The sequence below is a fragment of the Oryx dammah genome, unplaced genomic scaffold (assembly GCF_014754425.2).
Source record: "Oryx dammah isolate SB20612 unplaced genomic scaffold, SCBI_Odam_1.1 HiC_scaffold_9, whole genome shotgun sequence".
NCBI lineage: Eukaryota > Metazoa > Chordata > Mammalia > Artiodactyla > Bovidae > Oryx > Oryx dammah.
This window is the reverse complement of record NW_024070193.1, coordinates 15341477-15363745: the sequence shown is the minus strand read 5'-3', so window position 1 is coordinate 15363745 and position 22269 is coordinate 15341477. Positions and strand designations below refer to the sequence as shown.

General features: G+C 40.3%; 1 protein-coding gene across 5 annotated transcripts in view; it reads left to right on the top strand.

Annotated features, from left to right (window-relative positions):
• Positions 1-22269, top strand: part of ERC2 (ELKS/RAB6-interacting/CAST family member 2) — a 900269-nt gene that overhangs the window by 539540 nt on the left and 338460 nt on the right. For all 5 annotated transcript variants that reach the window (XM_040246394.1, XM_040246393.1, XM_040246396.1 and 2 more), the window contains one exon: positions 9237-9372. In XM_040246394.1, coding sequence (XP_040102328.1) covers positions 9237-9372 — 136 coding nt within the window. The remainder of the gene's footprint in view (positions 1-9236; positions 9373-22269) is intronic.

The window sequence follows — 22269 nt, the reverse complement described above, 5'->3', positions numbered from 1 at the left end:
GATACTTTGGGTGAGGAGATTCTGCAGGGCTAGAATAAAGGAGAACAGTTGAAAGAAGTCATCCCTTTGAAACCTCTCCTACATGAAATATCTATAGAAAAACAAACCCTTCTCTTGCTAATTGTGACCATTTTCTGCTCTGTAACCTCTTCTCTAGGTTTTCTTGGCTCTTGTTGGCAAATGAGGTGAGGGAAATAGATACACACTTTAGAAGAGTGTTATTTGGGTCAGAGGGTTCAGGCTAGCATTTATAAATTATCCACTATGTTCAAGGGACTGTTGTAGGAACATTAGGCTTATGAAATCATTTAATGCCTCCCAACCCCCATGAGATAATTTGCCCAGAGTCACACACTTTGTAAGTGTCGCCTCTGTGATGAGAATACAACCAATCTGGCAGCTAAGTCATTGGTCTTGGGCATCTTACTATCTTGTTTCTTGACCTGCTTTGTCTCAAATGATTCACTCGTTTCTTCAGACTGAATGAGGAATAGATATACAGAATCTTCTCCTCCAAGGAGAATTTTGCTGGTGGAGTCTGATACTCTAAGGTGAAAAGTTAGGACTCTCATTGTCTCTGGGAAGCTCCACTTCTCAAGTTTTCAAATCTGAATACCCCCTTGCCTTTAACCCTTCTTTCTTTAGCAATATTATCAGGTTCATGGTATACCTGACTGTCCTAGTACATGATAAATTATGTCAGTCTAAGTTATGTTGGCATCATGTGCTTTAACTGAGGTGGCCTTATCTCTGGGTCCTCATGCAACCCCAGACACCACAGGAGTGGCGGGAACAGAGAAGAGCGAGATGGGAGGGTATTCACCACCAGGGAATGAAGGGCGAAAGGACTACAGGTAAGGAGGGGAGGGGGAGTCTACTGAGGAGGGAAGCTAAGGAGGGAGCATGAGAAGATAGTGGGCATCCTGCTGGAGGGTTTTGGTAAGGACCTAGGCAGTCATCAATGCTCCTGGCCCAACTGGTAGGCTGCTCTTGAGTAGAGGCTGCAGAATGCAAAGTTCAAGATGTCTGGCTCATTCTGGAACTAAGTCCTAAAAACCTTGATCCTACTTGTTGCTTTCTGTTGGGAGGACAGTAAGATTCAAGTAGCCAGAGCCAGCCAGATACTTTTTTTTTTTTTTTAAGGAAGGAATATCATGCTCATGATATTCAGCACATTTGTGCATGCTCTAAAAATATCTTTAGAATATTTCTGACAGCTTTCTAAAATTTATAACTATGCTGAAGTACTGAATGGTATTTACAAGCTTTTTAAAAAAATGAGATCATCTCAGTGGTTAAAAGTAAAAACTTCTATTATGGGAAATTCAGCATGCAGTACTCATCGTCAGCTTCCATTGTGTGTGTGTGTGTGTGGCCCATCTACTTGTGCAGTCCTGAAGTGAGGGACCCCAGCTCACTTACCCCAGGCTTGTCGTGACCTTTCTGCGACACTTCTATTAGGGTAAGGTTTCAGGAATGTAACTTATCTTATTATTAAGGAAATCACAAGTAGAAGCTAAATGTATGACAAAAGGGGTGTAATAATGCATTCCAAAGTCCATTGTCTGAAGTATTTGGAATCCCTGCTATTCTGGTGAGGGGAGCAAGACACTAAATATGTGTTCACAATATTGCACAGGACACCATTACATTCATATTGTAAACCAAGTGTGAGAGAGAGGGAACATCCTGTAGTCTGTCTAAGCATTTTGCCTATGCAAATGCATCAACTCTTCACAACAACTCTGAGTTAGACACAATTATTCCCCTTTCATGTGTGAAGTACAGAGAGGTTAAGAAATTTGCCTATGGCCACACAGCTATAAACTACTAGACTTCCAATGGAAACCTAGGCAGTCTGGCTCCAGAGTTTATAGTTCTAATCCTTGCACTGCAGCTGCTCCTGGAAGATTCATTTAACTCAGAAAGTATCTTCCATTGTGGTTGTACCATTTTACACTTCAAGTTAAACCTGCGTCTAGTTACTTATCCAAGAGAAAAGAAAATATATGTCCACGGTGGGTGGGTAGGGGGGAAACTTGTATAGTAATGTTCATTGCAATCTTACTCTTTAAAAAAAAAATCAGAAACAACCCAAATACCCACTTAACAAGGGAATAGCTAAATAAACTTTGGTATATTCATAGTAATGGAATAGTATTCAGCAACAAAATGGAACTTACATACATTTTGAGTGATATCAAAAATCCTACACTGAGTCAGAGAAGTCAGACACAAAAGAGCATATACCATATGATTCTTTGAAGTTCAACAATAGACAAAACAAATACATGTAGATAGAAGTCAGAGTAGAGATTACTTTGTCACAGAGGGAAGGAAGGAACATGAGGCTAGGGGATGGCAAGGTTCTGGTCAAAAATCATTGACTTGTGCACTTAGTATCTGTACCTGCCCTTGTCTGTATTTATACCTCACTTAAACACATACACACAAATACAGTAGGATGTGAGAGCTCCCGCTTCTTCAATCTCAGTACCTTCTTCAGTGATAACTGTTGTTTACAGACTGGGGTGGAGTTTCCAGGAGTTATATATATAGGCCATTTCCATATGAGTGCCTGTATACATCCCAATAGGCTTTTATATTTTAACATAAGTAGGATCAGACTATATGTATTATTCTGCAACTTGCTTTCTGTTTTTGGTTAACAATATGTCTTGAAAATTTTTTCCACGTCCATATTTCAGTTTTGCCTGAATGTCTTTAGCTAGCTTGGGATTCTATAATATGAATGTACTTGATTTCTTCAGCTGGTTTCCTTCTCATGGACAGTTCAGTTCAGTCGCTCAGTTGTGTCCAACTCTTTGCAACCCCATGGACTGCAGCACGCCAGGCCTCCCTGTCCATCACCAACTCCTGGAGTTCACCCAAACTCATGTCCCTTGAGTCGATGATACCATCCAACCATCTCATCCTCTGTCGTCCCCTTCTCCTCATGCCTTCAATCTTTCCCAGCTTCAGGGTCTTTTCCAATGAATCAGTTCTTCGCATCAGGTGGCCAAAGTATTGGAGTTTCAGCTTCAGCATCAGTCCTTCCAATGAATATTCAGGATTGATTTCCTCTCGGATTGAGTGGTTGGATCTCCTTGCAGTGCAAGGGACTCTCAAGAGTCTTCTCCATCACCACATAGTTCAAAAGCATCTGATGGACAGTTAGGCATTTATCAAATTTTCATGTTTACAAAACTACGAAAATTGTTGTACCCATATATCTGTGCACACATGCAAGCATTTTTGAAGGCCACTTGCCTAGAAAGGGTTTGCTGGGGCAAAATGTATGTACGCTTCAGTGGGTACTTACAAATTGGTTTCTAAAAATGCTTTTTAAATGAACTTGTGACATATGACAGAGCTGGATTCCTGAATCCTCTCCAAAATGAATGTTATCAATTTAAAGATTTTGAGAGCAAGTGGATTAAAAAGTGACAGACATTGTTTCTGTGGAGATTTTAAAAGAAGGGAGCTTTCTTTTAGTTTATATGCAAAAATACACATGCTCTTAGAGAAACATATGCATCTCCTGCCCTATACTCTGGGCTATGTCATAATGGAGAACAGTTTCCTTTCCTTTGGGAAGAACGAAAAAGAAGAGAGATGCTAAGCCCTGACAGTCTGATAAGTGGGAAAAATATGGTATTAAAGGTAGGAGAACTAAAAATTCTAAAAGTTTAAATAAATGAAAGAGATCTCACACCTGGTGAAAGTAGTATTTACTTTGAGTGTCAGAGAAGGTGTAAGGTTTTTGAAAGTATTTCACATGGTTTCTAAATTCAAACATTATTACTGTATCAATTAAATATATATTAACATAGAGAAGTGACAATGATATCAATGCAAGCATTCATTCAATCAAATGAGTATTTTTGAAAGTATGATGCTCTCTCAACAGCAAGTTAGAGAATACTTTTATTTTAATTTGATGGACTATTTTAGTGAGAATAGCAGGATTCCGTCCTCTCTGACTTTCATTCCTTTTTAAAAAATGTATTTTATTTGAGATAGAGTTAGTTCACAGTGTTATATTAATTTCTGCTGTATAGAAAGGTTATTCAGTTATACACACAGACACATACATATATATATATTCCTTTTATGTTTTCTTTTCCATTATGGTTTATCATGCGCTATTGAATATATTTCCCTGCGCTATGTAAAAGGACCTTGTTTATCGATTCTCTATATAATAGTTTGCATCTGCTAATCCCAAACTCCCAGTCCACCCCTCCCAACCTTCCTTGTGGCAACCATAAGTCTGTTCTTTATGTCTGCGGGTCTGTTTTTGTTTGATAGATAAGTTCATTTGTATCATATTTTAGATTCCACATTTAAGTGATATTATAGGGTATAACGGAGAAGGCAATGGCAACCCACTCCAGTACTCTTGCCTGGTAAATCCCATGGATGGAGGAGCCTGGTAGGCTGCAGTCCATGGGATCACTAAGGACTGAGCGACTTCACTTTCTCTTTTTACTTTCATGCATTGGAGAAGGAAATGGCAACCCACTCCAGTATTCTTGCCTGGAGAACCCCAGGGATGGCGGAGCCTGGTGGGCTGCCATCTATGGGGTCGCACAGAGTCAGACACGACTGAAGCGACATAGCAGCAGCAGCAGCATAGGGTATAACAAATGTCTTTCTCTGTCTGACTGACTATACTTAGTATGATAATCTCTAGGTTCATCCCTGTTGATGCAGATGACATTATTCTATTCTTGTTTATGGCTGAGTAGTATTCTGTTGTGGAGAAGGCAATGGCACCCCACTCCAGCACTCTTGCCTGGAAAATCCCATGGGTGGAGGAGCCTGGTGGGCTGCAGTCCACGGGGTCGCTGAGAGTTGGACACGACTGAGCGACGTCACTTTCACTTTTCACTTTCATGCATTGGAGAAGGAAATGGCAACCCACTCCAGTGTTCTTGCCTGGAGAATCCCAAGGACGGGGGAGCCTGGTGGGCTGCCGTCTATGGGGTCGCACAGAGTCGGACACGACTGAAGCGACCTAGCAGCAGCAGCAGCAGTATTCTGTTGTGTATGTATTTGTGTACATGTGTGTGGTGTGTGTGTGTGTATGTATAGACTTTTAGATTTTTAGGTTGCTTCCAGGTCTTGGCTATTGTAAATGGGCAGTGAACTTTAGGGTGCATGTCTTTTCAAATTATAGTTTTCTCTGGACATATGCCCAGGAGTGAGATTGGAGGATCATATGGCAACTCTGAGTTTAGTTTTCCGAGGAACCTTCATAATGTTTTCCATAGTGACTGTACCAATGTCCATTTCAACTATCAGAGTAAGAGAGTTTTCACCACACACTCTCCAGCCTTTGTTATTTGTAGACATTTTAATGATGACCACTCTGATTGGTATAAGGTGTAGTTTTGATTTGCATTTTTAACATCTTCTCTTCTGCCTATTGGCCATCTATATGCTATCTTTGGAGAAATGTCAGACATTCATTCTTAATATGGTAGCCATTGTTGATATTGATACCTGTTGGAATTTTAAAAGTGCTGACTTTTTAATTTTGAAAATTGATGTGACTTGCTTTATGAAACTGGTCAATTTAAGGTGAACACGGAAAACTGACCGTATCACTGTTCAGTTCAGTTCAGTCGCTCAGTCGTGTCCAACTCTTTGCAACACCATGAATTGCAGCACGCCAGGCCTCCCTGTCCATCACCAACTCCCGGAGTTCACTCAGACTCATATCCATCAAGTCAGTGATGCCATCCAGCCACCTCATCCTCTGCCGTCCCCTTCTCCTCCCGCCCCCAATCCCTCCCAGCATCAGAGTCTTTTCCAGTGAGTCAACTCTTCGCATGAGGTGGCCAAAGTACTGGAGCTTCAGCTTTAGCATCATTCCTTCCAAAGAACACCCAGAGCTGATCTCCTTCAGAATGGACTGGTTGGATCTCCTTGCAGTCCAAAGGACTCTTAAGAGTCTTCTCCAACACCACAGTTCAAAAGCATCAATTCTTCGGTGCTCCTATCACTGTACTCTCCCACTAACCTCTATTCACCACTGGATCCAATAACTGCTTTTTTGAAGAAACATTGTGTCTTGAATATATTTTAATGATGTTTCTTTGCAGAATAATTTCACTCCAAGAAAACCACATTTTTTTCTAGAACATAGAGTAGGTCAGTTTCTGGCAGGGCCTTGGCATGCCAGGGTGCCTAATGGGTGGGAATTTGGAAAGTGGGTGTCATTGACACTGTCCTCTGAGGCAGTATTGCCCAAGGGCTTTGTCATCTGCACCCCCAGGGACTCTACCTTCTTAAATTTAGAGACAATTGAGATCTGTACTGAGTTTAACCTGATTTATGCAGTGTGAATTTACTCTTGCAGGTGGTAAAAGGACTGATAAGTCTCTTACAAATCTATATTCTTGGAAATGCCCAATTTATTGGTAGTAAAAATCACTGTGATAATTAATTCCAGTGAGCTTCTGTGGGTACATTTACTCTTCTTCAAGGGATCTCAAATTTTTAAATTTCATGACTTATCTACCTGCCTCCCTCTCTCTCCTTCTACCCTGTAAATTGCTGTTTCTGACCTGTGCTTCACAAACTTATGGCTTCCCTGAGGGGGACCTGAAAAAGAGAGTGTCTAGTAGATGAGGTGCTGATCACCTGTTCCTACCCGACACCACTCCTTATCTCAGTCCTACTTCTGGCAGAGCAATTTTTCCTTCTGCTTTTAACTTTCAAGGAAAATTTCAGTCTAAGAAAGATTTCTACCCGTAGAAATGCATTTGAAAACCATAGCACTCCTGTCAAGGAGTTTGCATACTGTATATGTATCTCTTGATGTTCATGTGTACAGAGACAGAATGGTCATTTTTATCACCTTACTCTGCACTGATCTATTAGGCCCAAATCCTAAGCAGTGCCATTCAAAACCCAACCTTTCTAATCACTGGAATCCTAAGTAAGTCAGTCTTTGAAGGAATGGTTGGAGAATTTGCTGATCGGCCTCAATCACAGAGTCCAAACTTTAGTTTCTCTTTTTTTCCTAGCTACTCATTAATTTAGGAAAGCTTTCAGGGATGTGTGGATTTTGAATTTTTTTTTTCTTTTTGGATTGAAAAAACCACTGCAGCATCCCAGGAGATAAGGTCTAATATGTTCAAACTGCTTCAAGAACTATGTGGGAGTTTTTTAACAGTGCAAACGATGTTTGTAATAATAATCTATTGTATTTAACCATGGTACTTGCAGGGAAATATTTAGCAATTAGTTCTATGTAAGTGTGGATTTTAAAGTAATAAAAAAGTATTTGGTTATAAAGATGTTCTCTAATTGAACAGTCTCACTAGTGTTATGGACCTCTCCATCGCATTCTGTTACTGATCTTATTTCCTATGCAACAAGAAAATGTGCTTCCCCTGGCTTAGTGTGAACTTTGAAACCTCTATATTCTTGTTCAATTAGGAAGCAAGAGGTCATACTTAACACCTACATAGTAACCAAAAGACAGTCTTCTAAAAGTAGATTAGTGTGTACACTTAGTTCATAGCTTCATAGGTATGTAATACTATATTCACTAAAAATGAGAAATATCAGACAGTGATTATCCAGTCCAAATAATGAGTAAGAGGATGATTATTCCACCTCACCTTTTATCCCCTTAATATGTGCCACCAGGAGTACTTAAATCACTGCTTCAGTTGGTTCTGTAAATATTTGTAAAGAGCCAAAGTGTTCAGAATATTTTTATTAGCAAGGTTTCTAATAGATTTCTCAGCTTAATAAACAATTCTCTTGAACTTCATTTTCTTGGCATTGGAGGGTGTAGGGGAGTATATAATTTCATAAGGACTAGAAATAGGGGGTTTTGTTGAGCGGGGCTACCACCTGGTTATTGTTTCATCTAGACATGTTTGCTGTTTATCATCTAATTCTCATCTCATCCATAAGTTTGCAAGAGCAGTGGTTCTCAATACCCTTCTGTTGGAAGTCAGGGCTCAGTAACAGTGGCTGACTCAGCAGTGCTGGGGAGAGGTCACAGAAGGATTACCGGGGACCCCCAAGTGACTCTGCTCCAGGGCTCTCCTCTTCTGGAATCACTGCTCCTGAGCGCTCTGTACTGCCCTCCTGTCTCCTCACGCGTTGGATTAGATTTATGGGAGCTGCTGTCGACATGGTTGCCTAAATCTGTGGAATGTTTTGCTAAACGCTGCTGGTGAAATAGTCCACATGAAGTCTGAAACTCCCTCCAACATACACACCTTTTTTTTTTTAAGAAAACTGTCTTCTATCCTTAGTCTTTTATTCACTTGATCGCTTTATGATTTTCACTTTGAAATCCTATAGATTCATTAAGAACTTTTATTCCAACCACTCAGGCTTTATTTAACACGGTGATTAGCCAAAGTGTTACTCTGCTTGAGCTAAGTGATGACAGTGTATTTGATTGGAGCCTTGTAATTATTATTTTAAAATCAAAGTAATAGATTATGATTTCAAAATAGGAACATGATCCAAAAGAATAATAGTAATTAGAACAGCAACCGCTTAGAAGAAGGTAAGTGCCCTCATCACAGACTGCAGGGCCCTCTGTGTGGCCTGAGTCCCGCCTGCCTTTGCAGTTCCATTTCCTATCTGACTTCTTCCCCAGCTCTGTACCTCCCTACTCCCTGTCCCTCCATCTTGCCTGGCCCAGCTTCCCTATAGCCTTCCAGTTGATTGAAGTAACTGGGTTCTTTCCTGCCTTGGGGATAACACCTGCTGTTCTCTCTACCTAAGAGGCTCCTCCACTCGTGTCTCCTGGGTTGGATCCTTTGAGTCTCCCCCATAGTCTTATTTCCTTAGGAGGTTTCCCTGACCACAGTGACTGCAGTCATTCCCCCACTGTACCGCTTGTCCACATATAATCACATCATCAGCTCTTACAGCACGCTATTTGTTTCCTTCAGCATATGGAAACCCAAGTTGTGTGTTCTTGGTACTTGTCTGTCTCTCCCCACTGGACTTCTAGTTTCATGAGGAAGGTGAAGACTATACCTGTCCCATTCACCACAGCAGCCTCACTGCCATTCTGGCACTTGGTGTTAAGTGGGTGCTTCAGACATACTTGTGGTTGAATGAGTGGAATGTTTTGAAGTCCTAAATTTCCCTGAATATATATCAAAATATTCTATACTGGGTACCTCTATTATGATAACACATTATCTTCCAATGGCTGAATTTAACCAAGCTCTGCTGACTTTTCTCAGGCATATGAAGGATCAGAACAAGAAGGTGGCTAACCTGAAGCACAATCAACAGTTGGAAAAAAAGAAGAATGCCCAGTTACTGGAAGAAGTCCGCAGGCGAGAGGATAGCATGGTTGACAACTCTCAGCATTTGCAGGTGAGTCCAGCCTTCTCCTCTTAACCCTTAAATAATTGGAGATCAACTCCCTCCAAAATATACTGTTTGCTGTGGGAAAGCATGCATGGAAATGGTGGACGTACCTTTGCTCTAAGTCCTGCACTAACCGTGTACTCCCAGGGAACCCAGTAGGTCTTTCTGAGTACGGAGCATAATTTTCAAAATAGTGCCCAAGAAAGGCAGGTTATGGTGGAACTTGCTCAATCTGCACACAGTCTCTTGGTTCCTGTGCCTCACCTTAAAAGGTAAGGGCTGCGGTTATAGAGCTGGCAAGAAGCTTGAAACAGAAATGTCTTCCTTTTAGAATTGTATTGAACTTGTTTTGGTGTCAGGAGTGAAATGTATGGTTGTTATCACAGAAGGAATTTGGAAGAGGATGCATCAAACTGATTTCAGACATTTTACAGAACTGGTTTTGTTTTGGTTCAAAACTCCAAGGCTCTGATCATTATTCTGTCTTTTCTGTGGAATATAGTTATCTCTGAATGGATGGCCCTATCTCAGAAACCAACTGGCCGACTGAAAACACCAATTTTTCCTCATTAGCCATCCCTATTTTTGGCGAAAGAGCTCTTCCCATGTGCTCAATAAAACATTCAAGCTAAAACGGGGCATTTGCTTTGAAGTTCCTTTATTTATTCCAGTGTGCCTTTAAACAGAGCAGTTCAAGTTCGAGCTGGCCGGAGTTCATGTTAAATTCTGCTTATTAATTAGTGTCTTTCTCTAGTTATATATTAGGTTTCCTCCTTGGAGATAGAAGAAGTTAGATAATTTCAGTATGTACTCATAATTCTCTTTTTTAATTGACCAAAAGAGAAATAAGTAATTATTCCAGAGTAGGAAATACAAGGAAATGTCTTGCATAGAACATGTCACAAGGTGGTTACATAGTTTCTTTTTTCTCTGTATTCTGGAGGTGCCCTGATGATGTCAATCAAACCCTTTACATTGATGCCTGATTTGGGTATCATGATAGTAGCATCAAGTCCTTTGTTCCTCATGGGATCATCTTTGGATGGACTAGTAGTTTATTTCAATCCATGGCTTCCTCAATGTTTTTGAGAAATCAGTCTCGGGGTTTTGGGTGTTAGTTCTCCTATGAATCATATGAGATGTTATATTAGAACCTACAAATTGAGATAGTAACTAAAATTTGCAGAACTGTATTGCCTTGTCAGACATGTATTCTTATTCATGCCTTAGAGTAATGTTGGTGATTTTATATATGGTAATAGTAGAGTCTCAGAAAAGGTGTGAAGTAGCATCCTAGTAAGTGGTAGACATGGAGACTTCAAGTCTTCCTGCCTTGAAGAAACAAATGGAGAGGAACAGCAGCAGGAGTGGGTCCCACTTATTAACTTTTCAGGATGCTGTGTATTGTGCTGTCTTTGGTTCTGTCAGCCGGCTTTGTTGGGACTCTTATTTCCAAGTCATAGGAACACAAGTTGCACTAAGAGGAAAAAAGGGACTCTGTTGGCTCAGTAAACTGAAAATTCCAGGAATAGACCCCAGATCTTATAACATGAAGGTATTGAAACAATAGCATCAGGAATCTGTCTTCATTCTACTCATAGGCATGCTCTGCTTTTGGTTGCCTTGATTCTCAGGAAGGCTGTTCCACAGTGATGCCAACTATGGCTACCAGCATTCAGCCTACATTCTACAAGTGCAGTCACCCCAGGGGGAGGAGAAAGGTTCTTTCTGAGTAGTTCTAGCAGAAATCCGAAGGCAGATAGAATGAATAAATTGACCAGGCCATGATCAAGTTATATGGTTACCTGGAGTCTAGAGAAAAAGGATTAACCTCACCCAAGTCACATGGTCTGAGACTGAGGACAGGTAATCCCTCACACAAAAGAGGGTTCTGCTCAGAAGGGATGCTGAGCAGATAAAATCACAGAGATCCATTATAACCGTAGTATGGGGTAGATTAACTGTTATCCCATTTGATATATGAGAAGGAGGAGGAGGCCCCAAATTATTCAGCTAGTAAGTGGCAGAGTTGGGACACAAATCCAGATCTGACTGTCTTCAAGTAGTGAGAGTTCTGAGAGAGGAAGGCAAAAAAATAAAAACTGTGGAGTGGCAGAGAGACTTCATGGAACAGGTGGGATTGGAGCTAAGTTTGACATGGAAGGGATGGAGCAGTAGGGCAGGCTCACGAAGCAGGAGAGCTATCAGAGAATGTACAGAGGCTGCATAGCACAAAACATGACAAACCAGTTGGTCATGGTGACACAGAGATTAAGTGTTGCTATTATCTTCCTTAGCTGACTCTGGAGCTAGAATGCCTAAGTTTCAAGCTTCCAAATTCACCAGCTGAATGTTCTTAGCAGGTTATTTCCCTAAGCCTCAGTTTTTTCATCTGTAAAATGGGTATGATCATTGCACCTACTCCAGAGTTACTGTGAGGACTAGAGTCAGTGCATGTAAAGAATTTAGAACTGTGCTTGGCACAAGGTGTGCTCAAAATAAGTGTTAGTGATTGACTGTTTGTATATTGGGTTGGTCAGAAAGTTCATTCAAGTTTTTCCATAAGAGGTTATGAAATAGGAAAAGATAAAAGAAGCATTTTTTAGAATATGTATTATATGTGTGGGTATTTGTGCAGTTCTGCTATGATATGTGTTGAGCATCAAAGTTTCTGTTTTTTCTATATATAGTAATTTTTTTTCCTAAGGACATGTCTAGTTATGGAAATTAATGTCTTGTTTTGGCCCATGAACTTTTGTATAGCAATATTTTCATAAGGGGCCTTGATAACTACCTCATAGGCATATTCATAAAAGATAGCATGGTCTGGAATTGCTTAGTTGCATTCCTGACCACCCCAAATAAAGGAGAGCATTTGAAATGCAATAAAAAGTAATCACGATTAATTTTGATGAAAATGTCTCTGGTTAAGGTTAATAGAGAGTGAAACTCCCACTTTCCTGGATTGTGAAGCAGATGTACTCAGATGCAGTAATTACTGCCTTCTGTAGACAGAACTTTTCTTTCTGGGGGCACTTGATTTTTCAGTTTTACTGTGGTTTTAGGTACTTCCTGTTTATAAGTTAGCCTGCTAATCCCTTTAAGTTTCAATCAATTGGGATCTGGTTTCGATGGCTGGTTGGCTGACTGGTTGGTAGATCTAAGTTTGACACCTACTAAACTTGACTGTGGCTCAGGTCATGACCTCCCTCTTGCCAAATTCAACCTTAAATCGAAGAGAGTAGGGAAGACCACTAGACCATTCAGGTATGACCTAAATCCAATTCCTTACGACTATACAGTGGGAGTGAGAAATAGATTGAAGGGACTAGATCTGATAGACAGAGTGCCTGATGAACTATGGATGGAGCTTCGTGACATTGTACAGGAGACGGGGATCAAGACCATCCTCATGGAAAAGAAATGCAAAAAAGCAAAATGGCTGTCTGGGGAGGTCTTACAAAGAGCTGTGAAAGGAAGAGAAGCAAAAAGCAAAGGAGAAAAGGAAAGATATAAGCATCTGAATGCAGAGTTCCAGAGAACAGCAAGGAGAGATAAGAAAGCCTTCCTCAGTGATCAATGCAAAGAAATAGAGGAAAAGAACAGAATGGGAAAGACTAGAGATTTCTTCAACAAAATTGGAGATACCAAGGGAACATTTCATGCAAAGATGGGCTCGATAAAGGACAGAAATGGTATGGCCCTTACAGAAGCAGAAGATATTAAGAAGAGATGGCAAGAATACACGGAAGAACTGTGCAAAAAAGATCTTCACAACCAAGATAATCACGATGGTGTGATCACTCACCTGGAGCCAGACATCCTGGAATGTGAAGTCAAGTGGGCCTTAGAAAGCATCACTATGAACAAAGCTAGTGGAGGTGATGGAATTCCAGTGGAGCTATTTCAAATCCTGGAAGATGATGCTGTGAAAGTGCTGCACTCAATATGCCAGCAAATTTGGAAAACTCAGCAGTGGCCACAGGACCGGAAAAGGTCAGTTTTCATTCCAGTCCCAAAGAAAGGCAATGCCAAAGAATACTCAAAGTACCACACAATTGCTCTCATCTCACATACTAGTAAAGTAATGCTCAAAATTCTCCAAGCCAGGCTTCAGCAATACGTGAACCGTGAACTTCCAGATGTTCAAGCTGATTTTAGAAAAGGCAGAGGAACCAGAGATCAAATTGCCAACATCCACTGGATCATGGAAAAAGGAAGAGAGTTCCAGAAACACATCTATTTCTGCTTTATTGACTATGCCAAAGGCTTTGACTGTGTGGATCACAATAAACTGTGGAAAATTCTGAGAGAGATGGGAATACCAGACCACCTGACCTGCCTCTTGAGAAACCTATATGCAGGTCAGGAAACAACAGTTAGAACTGGACATGGAACAACAGACTGGATCCAGATGGGGAAAGGAGTACATCAAGGCTGTATTTTGCCACCCTGCTTATTTAACTTCTGTGCAGAGTACATCATGAGAAATGCTGGGCTGGAAGAAGCACAAGCTGGAATCAAGATTGCTGGGAGAAATAGCAATAACCTCAGATATGCTGATGACACCACCATTATGGCAGAAAGTGAAGAGAAACTAAAAAGCCTCTTGATGAAAGTGAAAGAGGAGAATGAAAAAGTTGGCTTAAAGCTCAACATTCAGAAAACGAAGATCATGGAATCCAGTCCCATCACTCCATGGCAAATAGACAGGGAAACAGTGGAAAGAGTGTCAGACTTTATTTTTTGGGCTCCAAAATCACTGCAGATGGTGATCGCAGCCAAGAAATTAAAAGACGCTTACTCCTTGGAAGGAAAGTTATGACCAACCTAGACAGCATATTTAGCTGTCAAGCATATTCACTATATTCAAAAGCATTACTTTGCCAACAACGGTCCATCTAGTCAAGGCTATGGTCTTTCCAGTGGTCATGTATGGATGTGAGAATTGTACTGTGAAGAAAGCTGAGCACCGAAGAATTGATGCTTTTGAACTGTGGTATTGGGAAGACTCTTGAGAGTCCCTTGCACTGCAAGGAGATCTGACCAGTCCATTCTAAAGGAGATCAGTTCTGGGTGTTCTTTAGAAGGACTGATGCTGAAGCTGAAACTCCAATACTTTGGCCACCTCATGCAAAGATTTGACTCATTGGAAAAGACTCTGATGCTGGGAGGGATTGGGGGCAGGAGGAGAAGGGGACGATGGAGGATAAGATGGCTGTATGGCATCACTGATTCGATGGACATGAGTCTGAGTGAACTCCGGGAGTTGATGATGGACAGGGAGGCCTGGCGTGCTGCAATTCATAGGGTCGCAAAGAGTCAGACACAACTAAGCGACTGAACTGAAATGAACTGAAACTTGACTTATTCTACACCAGCATTTTGTAATGTTTCAACACCATGACTTCATGATTTTGTCGATCCAAATAGGTATTATATCCAGAAAAATCTTAGGTAAAAGTACTGCCTGCAACAGTAATAGCTGTTGGATCAGACTCCAAAAAGAGATCGAAGAGATTCATCCAATTCATATGAGAATCAGAGACAAATTTGAATGTAGATAAAGTGACCATGTTATTTATTATCCAAACTAGGAGAGAAGCAAAAACTGGACCATTTCAGTCAAACTGAAATGCAGTCATTAAGAAAGATTTTACAAACTCACCCTTCTTTAGTTCCTAAGTTTATCGTTTTATGGCAGGAATTGCAGGCTCAAGTGCCTTCAGGGTCTGGACTATTAATGTAAATAAGAAACAGGTTTGCATGTAAGAAAATTTATGATGTCTGGTTCTTTCAGCTTTTTTTTTTTTTTTTTGGTAGAGATGTATCAGTTAGCAAGAGCCATAATAATGCTGTGTAGCAAATCACTCCCAAACTCAGTGACTTTAAAGCATCAATAGTTATTGTCACAGATTTTTAGGTAGACAAAGTAACTCAGCTACTCCAGAGTGAGCTAGGGTGGGTACATCTGTTGCTCACTCAGGTCTGTGGGTGGCTAGACAGCTCTGTTCCACATGGGTTTGTTCTGATGCTCAGGCTGAAGGGGCATCAGTAACCCAAGGAAAACTATCTATGACAGTAGCAGAGACGCAGGACAGAAAGCCAAAAGGTGCTATGTCTCATAAGGCCTAGTCTTAAACTAACAGTGATTTTTCACCCCACTTCAAGGCACATGGGTAAGCTAATAGTCAAGGTTTGGTGAAATACCCTCTGTTCAAGAAGAGAACATTGTAAAGAAATAGATATAAGGAAGGGTGAAGAATTGAGATCAGTCATTCAATCTGTTAAAAAGAGATAATGTTTGGAAAAATATTTTTCTATTATAAGAAAAACAATAACATAAATATAATGAAAAATTGCAGCTGCAGTAGCTTTAGTCTATGGATGTAATTGAGTGTGGCGGGGACTGTAGGGAACTCCAGAACTCATGCCTCATTGAAAGCAGTTGGGACCACGAAACTTTGGCTAAATAGATATTGCCAAATATCTAGGGTGGGTTAGGGTTGAGGGCCCTTCTGATTGCCATAAAAATGTAAAATCTTATATGAAATCCATGGATTTTAGAAAATCAGTTCAATTTTTTAAAGGATTCTGTGGGTCCAGTGAAGCACATGTGCTGGTGAATTGAGTGTTGGTTTTCAGCCTCTATTGCACAGCCTCATGCTCTGATCCCACTGGTTTCATGTGGTATAAGTAGAGATTAAGAATGTATACTAACTAGCTTAGCCTGACCCATTGAAGAGAGATGGCAGTTTAGTGTATTTATGTGTTTTTTTTACTTGTTGTTGTTATTGGAAAATACCTTGAGTGGCTTGAATTATTGTTCCTCAGAGGAGATACCCACAATAAAGAGGAATAGAGAGTATTCTTAATTTAAGTTCTAATTGGCAAAGAGGGCAGGAAGGGAGAGATAAAAAGCCATGGAGTTGAACTCTCCAGTGTTAAAATAGTGGCCCTGTTTTTAGTGCAGGACCTTGAGTAAGGCAGAATTTCTCTGGCTCTAACTTTTTTCACCTGTAAATGGGGATTACACTCTGTGGCTCCATGGGTGGGTTAAATAAGATGAGGTTTATGAAAGGGCCTAGCAGAGTACCTGGTCTATGTGAGGTTCAGTTATTAGAGCTTTCTCCCAGAGAGACTGATAATGAGCTTTTAAATATAGAAGACGGTGACCAATGGGAGTATCATGCAACGAATCCTTTGCAACTATTTTATGCTGATGAGTAATACAGATATAGAGAACACATCAGTAAATGAAAGTTTCCAATAAAGCATTAAAAAAACATTTGGGCAATAAGGAGGAAAAATTAAAACATTTTTCATGTTTATGTTGAATTGTCTGTGAAAGTAAGATGTGAAAGATCGTGATTTTCTTGTATAATTCTCTGGAACTGTTCCCCAGGACACAGATTATGGAGCATAATATTTATGTCTGGCCTTGGGGCTTTGAGCTTCTGTGTGTCCCACTAGAGCCCACATGGACGTTTTTCAACAAGGTGTTTTGCCGGAGATTCCCACTAAATCGTCATTACCAGAATGGGATGCATTTCCCACCCACTCCTCTGCCCACAACTTCTGGCTATTTCTTGCTGAGTAAATATGCCAATTTGAAATCCCAGTGGACATCTTTGTAGATTTTGGCTTCATTTTCCCCTATGCAGCTTATTGAGTTAATGAAGTAACATTCTAAGAAATACACACGCCAATATTTTATGTTCCTTTTCTGTTGTATGTCTGCAGAATTCTCTTCAATTTATTGCCTGAAAACTAAAGTCTGTTCTTGTATGCTTCCGTTTCCAAATTATAGGTTCCCAGGGAACTGTAAAGTTTCTTCTCTGCCAGTGGTTAAACCCAAGTGTGATCAGTTTAAAAAGCAAGTGAATGTTCCCATTTATTCTTGTCCTTTTAGTAAAATTCTAAAAAATAAATAAAAAAAACCTAGAAAGACAATTTTATTTTTCTGTCTGTGCAATTCTGTGCAGCCATATCTTTTTTCCAATGAGACTTCCTTTACTTTGCTCCTCCAATTAGAATTGAAATCAGCTCACAGAGGAAGTGTAGCAAACAACATAAACCTCAAAAATGTGTAACTTTTAGCAAAACATATAGTTCATTATGAAGTTCCCAAGCTTCAGCTAAGTTTCCCACCCACCCCCTCCCCCTGCAGAGGGACATGTGTGTTGTAAGCAGCAATTTTTAAGCCTCATATCTATATGTTCATCTCTCTAAGTCACTGAGTTAAGTTCAATTCCCTAAGCTTAAAATTGTTACTCTGACTGTGATCTATGTTCATGTGTTACGTACACTTCTAAGTACTGCCATTAGAAGAAACCTGACCAGCAGAGTTAAGAAATTCATCATTGTCAAAATATGATTATTTAGTTCCTAGTTTTTCATGGCTGTTCCATAGGCATGGTGTAGAGTGATTTAGGAAAGCTCCATTTCAGCCGTCTTGTTCAACATATGGAAAGATGAAAAAAGTCATCCTAAGATAGGTTTAAAAGGAAAACCCACATTTGTTCAAATTTTCATTAGAACTTAATATGATTTTTTGAATACTATGAGTTGCTTTATTTCTTTTGCCTTGTAATTTTCTACCTTGATGGGTAGAGATGGGGAAGTTCCATTAAGTTGTGGATGAATTCCATCGCGTCGTTGAAATGTGGACTGAGCTTCATCCAATATTTCCAGATTTGTTCAGGGTTTCAGACGATGAAAAATACTCAAGTATTTGCAAGTCTGTGGAGGACACAGAACATTGGCCAGGGGACTCAGGGTTAGTACAGAAGTGCTTTCTTTTCTTGGGGATTTATTTTGACATTTGTTTTTCTTTCACACTATAATCCCCCACGAGCCAAAAAATGACTTTTGTTGTAGCAGGTCCCTGCAGGCATTCTCAGAAAATCTTATTTGACAATCACTTTCTAGTAGCCTTGAGTTGAAGTTGTTCCTCTTTGTAGTAACTCATAGACTGTCAGGGGTGACAAGGCATCCTGTGCAATGTATTGGGGAGCTCACCGTTTGTTACACTGTTCCAAGAAGCCAACTGAAATCATGTAAATAAAACTGTTGTATGTGGAGTTTTTCTTCTTTCCTCCCAATAAAGTATTACTTGTTTTTCCAAATGTGCAGTAACTTGCATATTTCTTCTGAGAAACGTCTTCAGCTTTTTTCTGAGGATTTGTGACCTAATCCTCCACTTCATATAGCCCCTCTGTACAAACAGAGTATATTTCTATGGAGAAAAGAGGTTTACCCTTAATCAAGTGTTGCCTAATCTACCTACTAAATTACCCCTTGTAGACAAATTGGGGTTCACTATTCTTTGCTGCAGAGTTTTCACGTTTCAATCCATTAGTGCCTCTCCAGCAGTCCTCAGCAAAGTGGATGTTTGTCAGAGTCAGAAGATCCTGCTGAATGAAATATAACGTATCTGTCACATGAAATCAGTTATTATGGAAGTAGAGTCTTGTAATGGGGGCTCGAAAAAGGAATCTTCCTAAAATATGTTAATCTTATTCACTTTGATGGAGGTTACTTAGGATGATTAGAGTTCTTTTTAAAATATTATCTCTTTTTTGTGTCTTTGGTCCCTGAAATACAAATTGATAAGGGGAAGGTAACATGCGTCCTACTGTAATCTCCAGTGAGAATTAGAGATAGATGTGCTAAAGGGAAGAGTATGCTTCACTTCTAGGGAGAGGGGAGGCTTTGCTTTGTAGAGTCTGCTTTTTTATATATGTTTGTTTATTTATGTATTTGACTGTGCCGAGTCCTGGTTGCCGCATACAGGATCTTCGATTTTCATTGTGGCATACAAGATCTTTAATTGCGCCCTGTAGGATCAAGTTCCTTGACCAAGGATCAAACCTGGGTTCCTGCATCCTTCCTGCAAGGATCACACTAAAAGACTTCCAGAGTTCTTAGTCACTGGACCACCAGAAAAGTCCTGTGTTTACCTTTAAATTTGACCTTCATGTTTATTTTGAGGTGAGGTTTGGGCTGTAAACTGGAGACATCATTTTTACATGTTTGTTAAAATTACTGCAGATGATCAGTTTAGCCAGTAATAACAGTGCACCTCAGCCAGAGCCCAGTGTGCTTCTCCAAGCGCTTTCATGGGATAATCCTCCTTTCCCAGGTGAAAGTTTGGGAACCAGAAACCATGCTTTAAAAGCCCCTGAGAAATGAGACCTTTAACGTGTGTACTTGGGATCATCTGTATGTTTTCCTTCTCCTCTGCTTGAATCCGTTGCATGTGCAGTATAATTTTCAAAGTAGAACACAATGAAGGCATTACTAAAGGACCTACACTTTGAAGGCATGGGGACTGAAAGGAGAAAAAAGTTTTGAGAGCAAACTCTTATTAGTTTTTCAAAAGTAAAATTTACATAATCATGCACATACATGGGATTCTGGGGTTTGGTAGTTCCTAGGGGGCAGTTGTGTTCAACATGTGTGTCAAAAGAGCCAGTCCGGTTAAACTGGTTCTTCCTGGTCAGGGTAATTATGGCATCTTTACCCTAAGATATGGCTACCAGAGGTTAGTCTTGGGGCACCTGCAAATCACTGTGTGTGTCACCCTGACATCAATAACCTCTTTCTAATAGATGCTGGTATTTCAGCACATTGCTGGCCAGCATGGAGATCTGGGCATGGCTAATTAAAAAAAATATATTAGGTTTGACTTACGGCTTGTCCACAGCATTGCTAAGCTGTATGTTCTTTTTTTTTTTTTTTAAGCTGTATGTTCTAACTCTCCAGATTATGGAAATGACAGTCAATGGCACGGGCAATGATTTAGATGGAAATCTTGCAAAAAGAAAGTACAACTCTAAAATCTTGTTCCTACTCACTTATAGTCTCTCCTGTAATACCCGTTTGGGAAGTTGCTAATTTAGATTTATGACACTTTTAATTTCTTCTCTGCTATTACACTTTCCCTCTATATCTTATTTATTTTGCTTGTTTTAAAAAAAAAAAAAAAACCATGCAAGGTTAAGCAATCATGAGTTTTTCTAACTAGAACTAGGACCATACAAGCCCCTTGTTTTGCTAATGCGGGAAGTAAGGGGCCCATCAAAGGCAAATGACCTACCCAAGATCCCAGAAGTTAATAGCCAAAGGGAGACCAGATCCCAGGCCTTCGGCATTCTTGTCCAGTGCTGTTTGTGTAGCCCTCTGGTTCCAGAAGATACAGCTGCCTTCAGTAGGATTTGAACCATTAACCCAAAAGTCCAAAGATCAGGCCTGTGCTTTCTCAGTGTTGGATTTTAGATATACTGTCTACTAAAATTACCCCTCACAATAAACTAAGCTTAAAATTAAAATTACCCCTCACAATAAACTAAGCTTTATGTGTATTTTGTACACAGGATATTCTATCATCTCCTGTTCTCTCTTATGTTTTTAAAATTAGAGTAAATTAATAAGTGGCAAAGTGGGAAACTGCTATGAGAATCATCTATGAAGCTTAGGACTCTTTAGATGATAAAAATTGGTTTACATTTTTCTATCTTTGTCACTTTTTCTCTTTTACAGAGGCTGAAAGTGAAAAGTGAAAGTGTTAGTTGCTCGGTAGTGTTCCACTCTGTGACCCCATGGCTCCTCTCCTCTGTCCTTGGAATTCTTTGGGCAAGATTCCTGGAGTGGGTTGCCATTCCTTTCTCCAGATCTTCCCTACACAGGAATCTAACCAGGGTCTCCTGCATTACAGACAAATTATTGTCTGAACTACCAGGGAAGCCCTTTGTAGAGTCTGGTCACCCATAAAGAAATGCATGCAGTCTTTTGTGGAAAACAAGTGTGAATTGCTTACAGAGTTCAACAATAACAATGAGAACTGCTACTTTTTATTGAGAGATGAACTAGGTCAAGAATAAATTATTTGGTTGAGTTCCTTGGGAAATGTAGAGTCTGAGATTAATATGCCCAAGGTTGGTTGGGAGTGCTCTCAGGAAGGAAAGCCTGACTGAGCACAGGAAGAAACTGAACTGTAATTGCAGCAAAGGCCTCAACAGTTCCTATCAGTTGCTCTGGAATTGGAGTGACCTTTTGGATGGAGTTGAGCCCAGTTGAGATGAGGGGGCTGGGCCAGTAACCCCTCATCAACAATCAATGATGCAACCCACCGTGGGGATGGTCAGGAGGTTCTCACGGCAGGCACATCCCTGGCAGCTGGCCAGTGAGTGCCTTGGTCTTGGAGAGGAGTCGGGGCAGTGCACCACTGCATGTGCAGCAGACATCCAGTATGGATGCTGCACTGTCCCCTTTGACACCCACAGCAGATGCACACATCTGATCTCAGGACTGTTTTATGTACCCAGCTTCATAATTTTTTCAATACATGCAGCTGTTAAAAAAAAACCAATCCTAGTTGACCAAATTGCTCTGTATACACATTTACCTGTTTACTCTTCCCAACGAATAAATCATGTTATAAGTATCTTTGAAGCAATTTTTAAAAATGAGAAGATTGAGACTGGGTGATTTTAAACAAGAGAAAGAGCTGGCATTCCTTTTCCTCAGGCCTCAACTGCAGTAACTATAGCCACAGTGAAAATAGTGGTCAGACTATTCCAAAAAGAGATAGAAAATTTAGATGACATAAACTTGGGTAAGGAGGCTTCACTTGGATTTATAGATTATTGGCTTATCTTCTTTTAATTAATGGCATAAACTTCAGTTTAGTCACTCAGTCGTGTCCAATTCTTTGTGACCCCATGGACTACAGCACGCCAGGCTTCCCTGTCCATCACCAACTCCTGTAGCTTACTTAAACTCATGTCCATTGAGTCAGTGATGCCATCCAACCATCTCATCCTCTGTCTTCCCTTTCTCCTCCTGCCTTCAATCTTTCCCAGCATCAAGGTCTTTTCAAATGAGTCAGCTCTTCACATC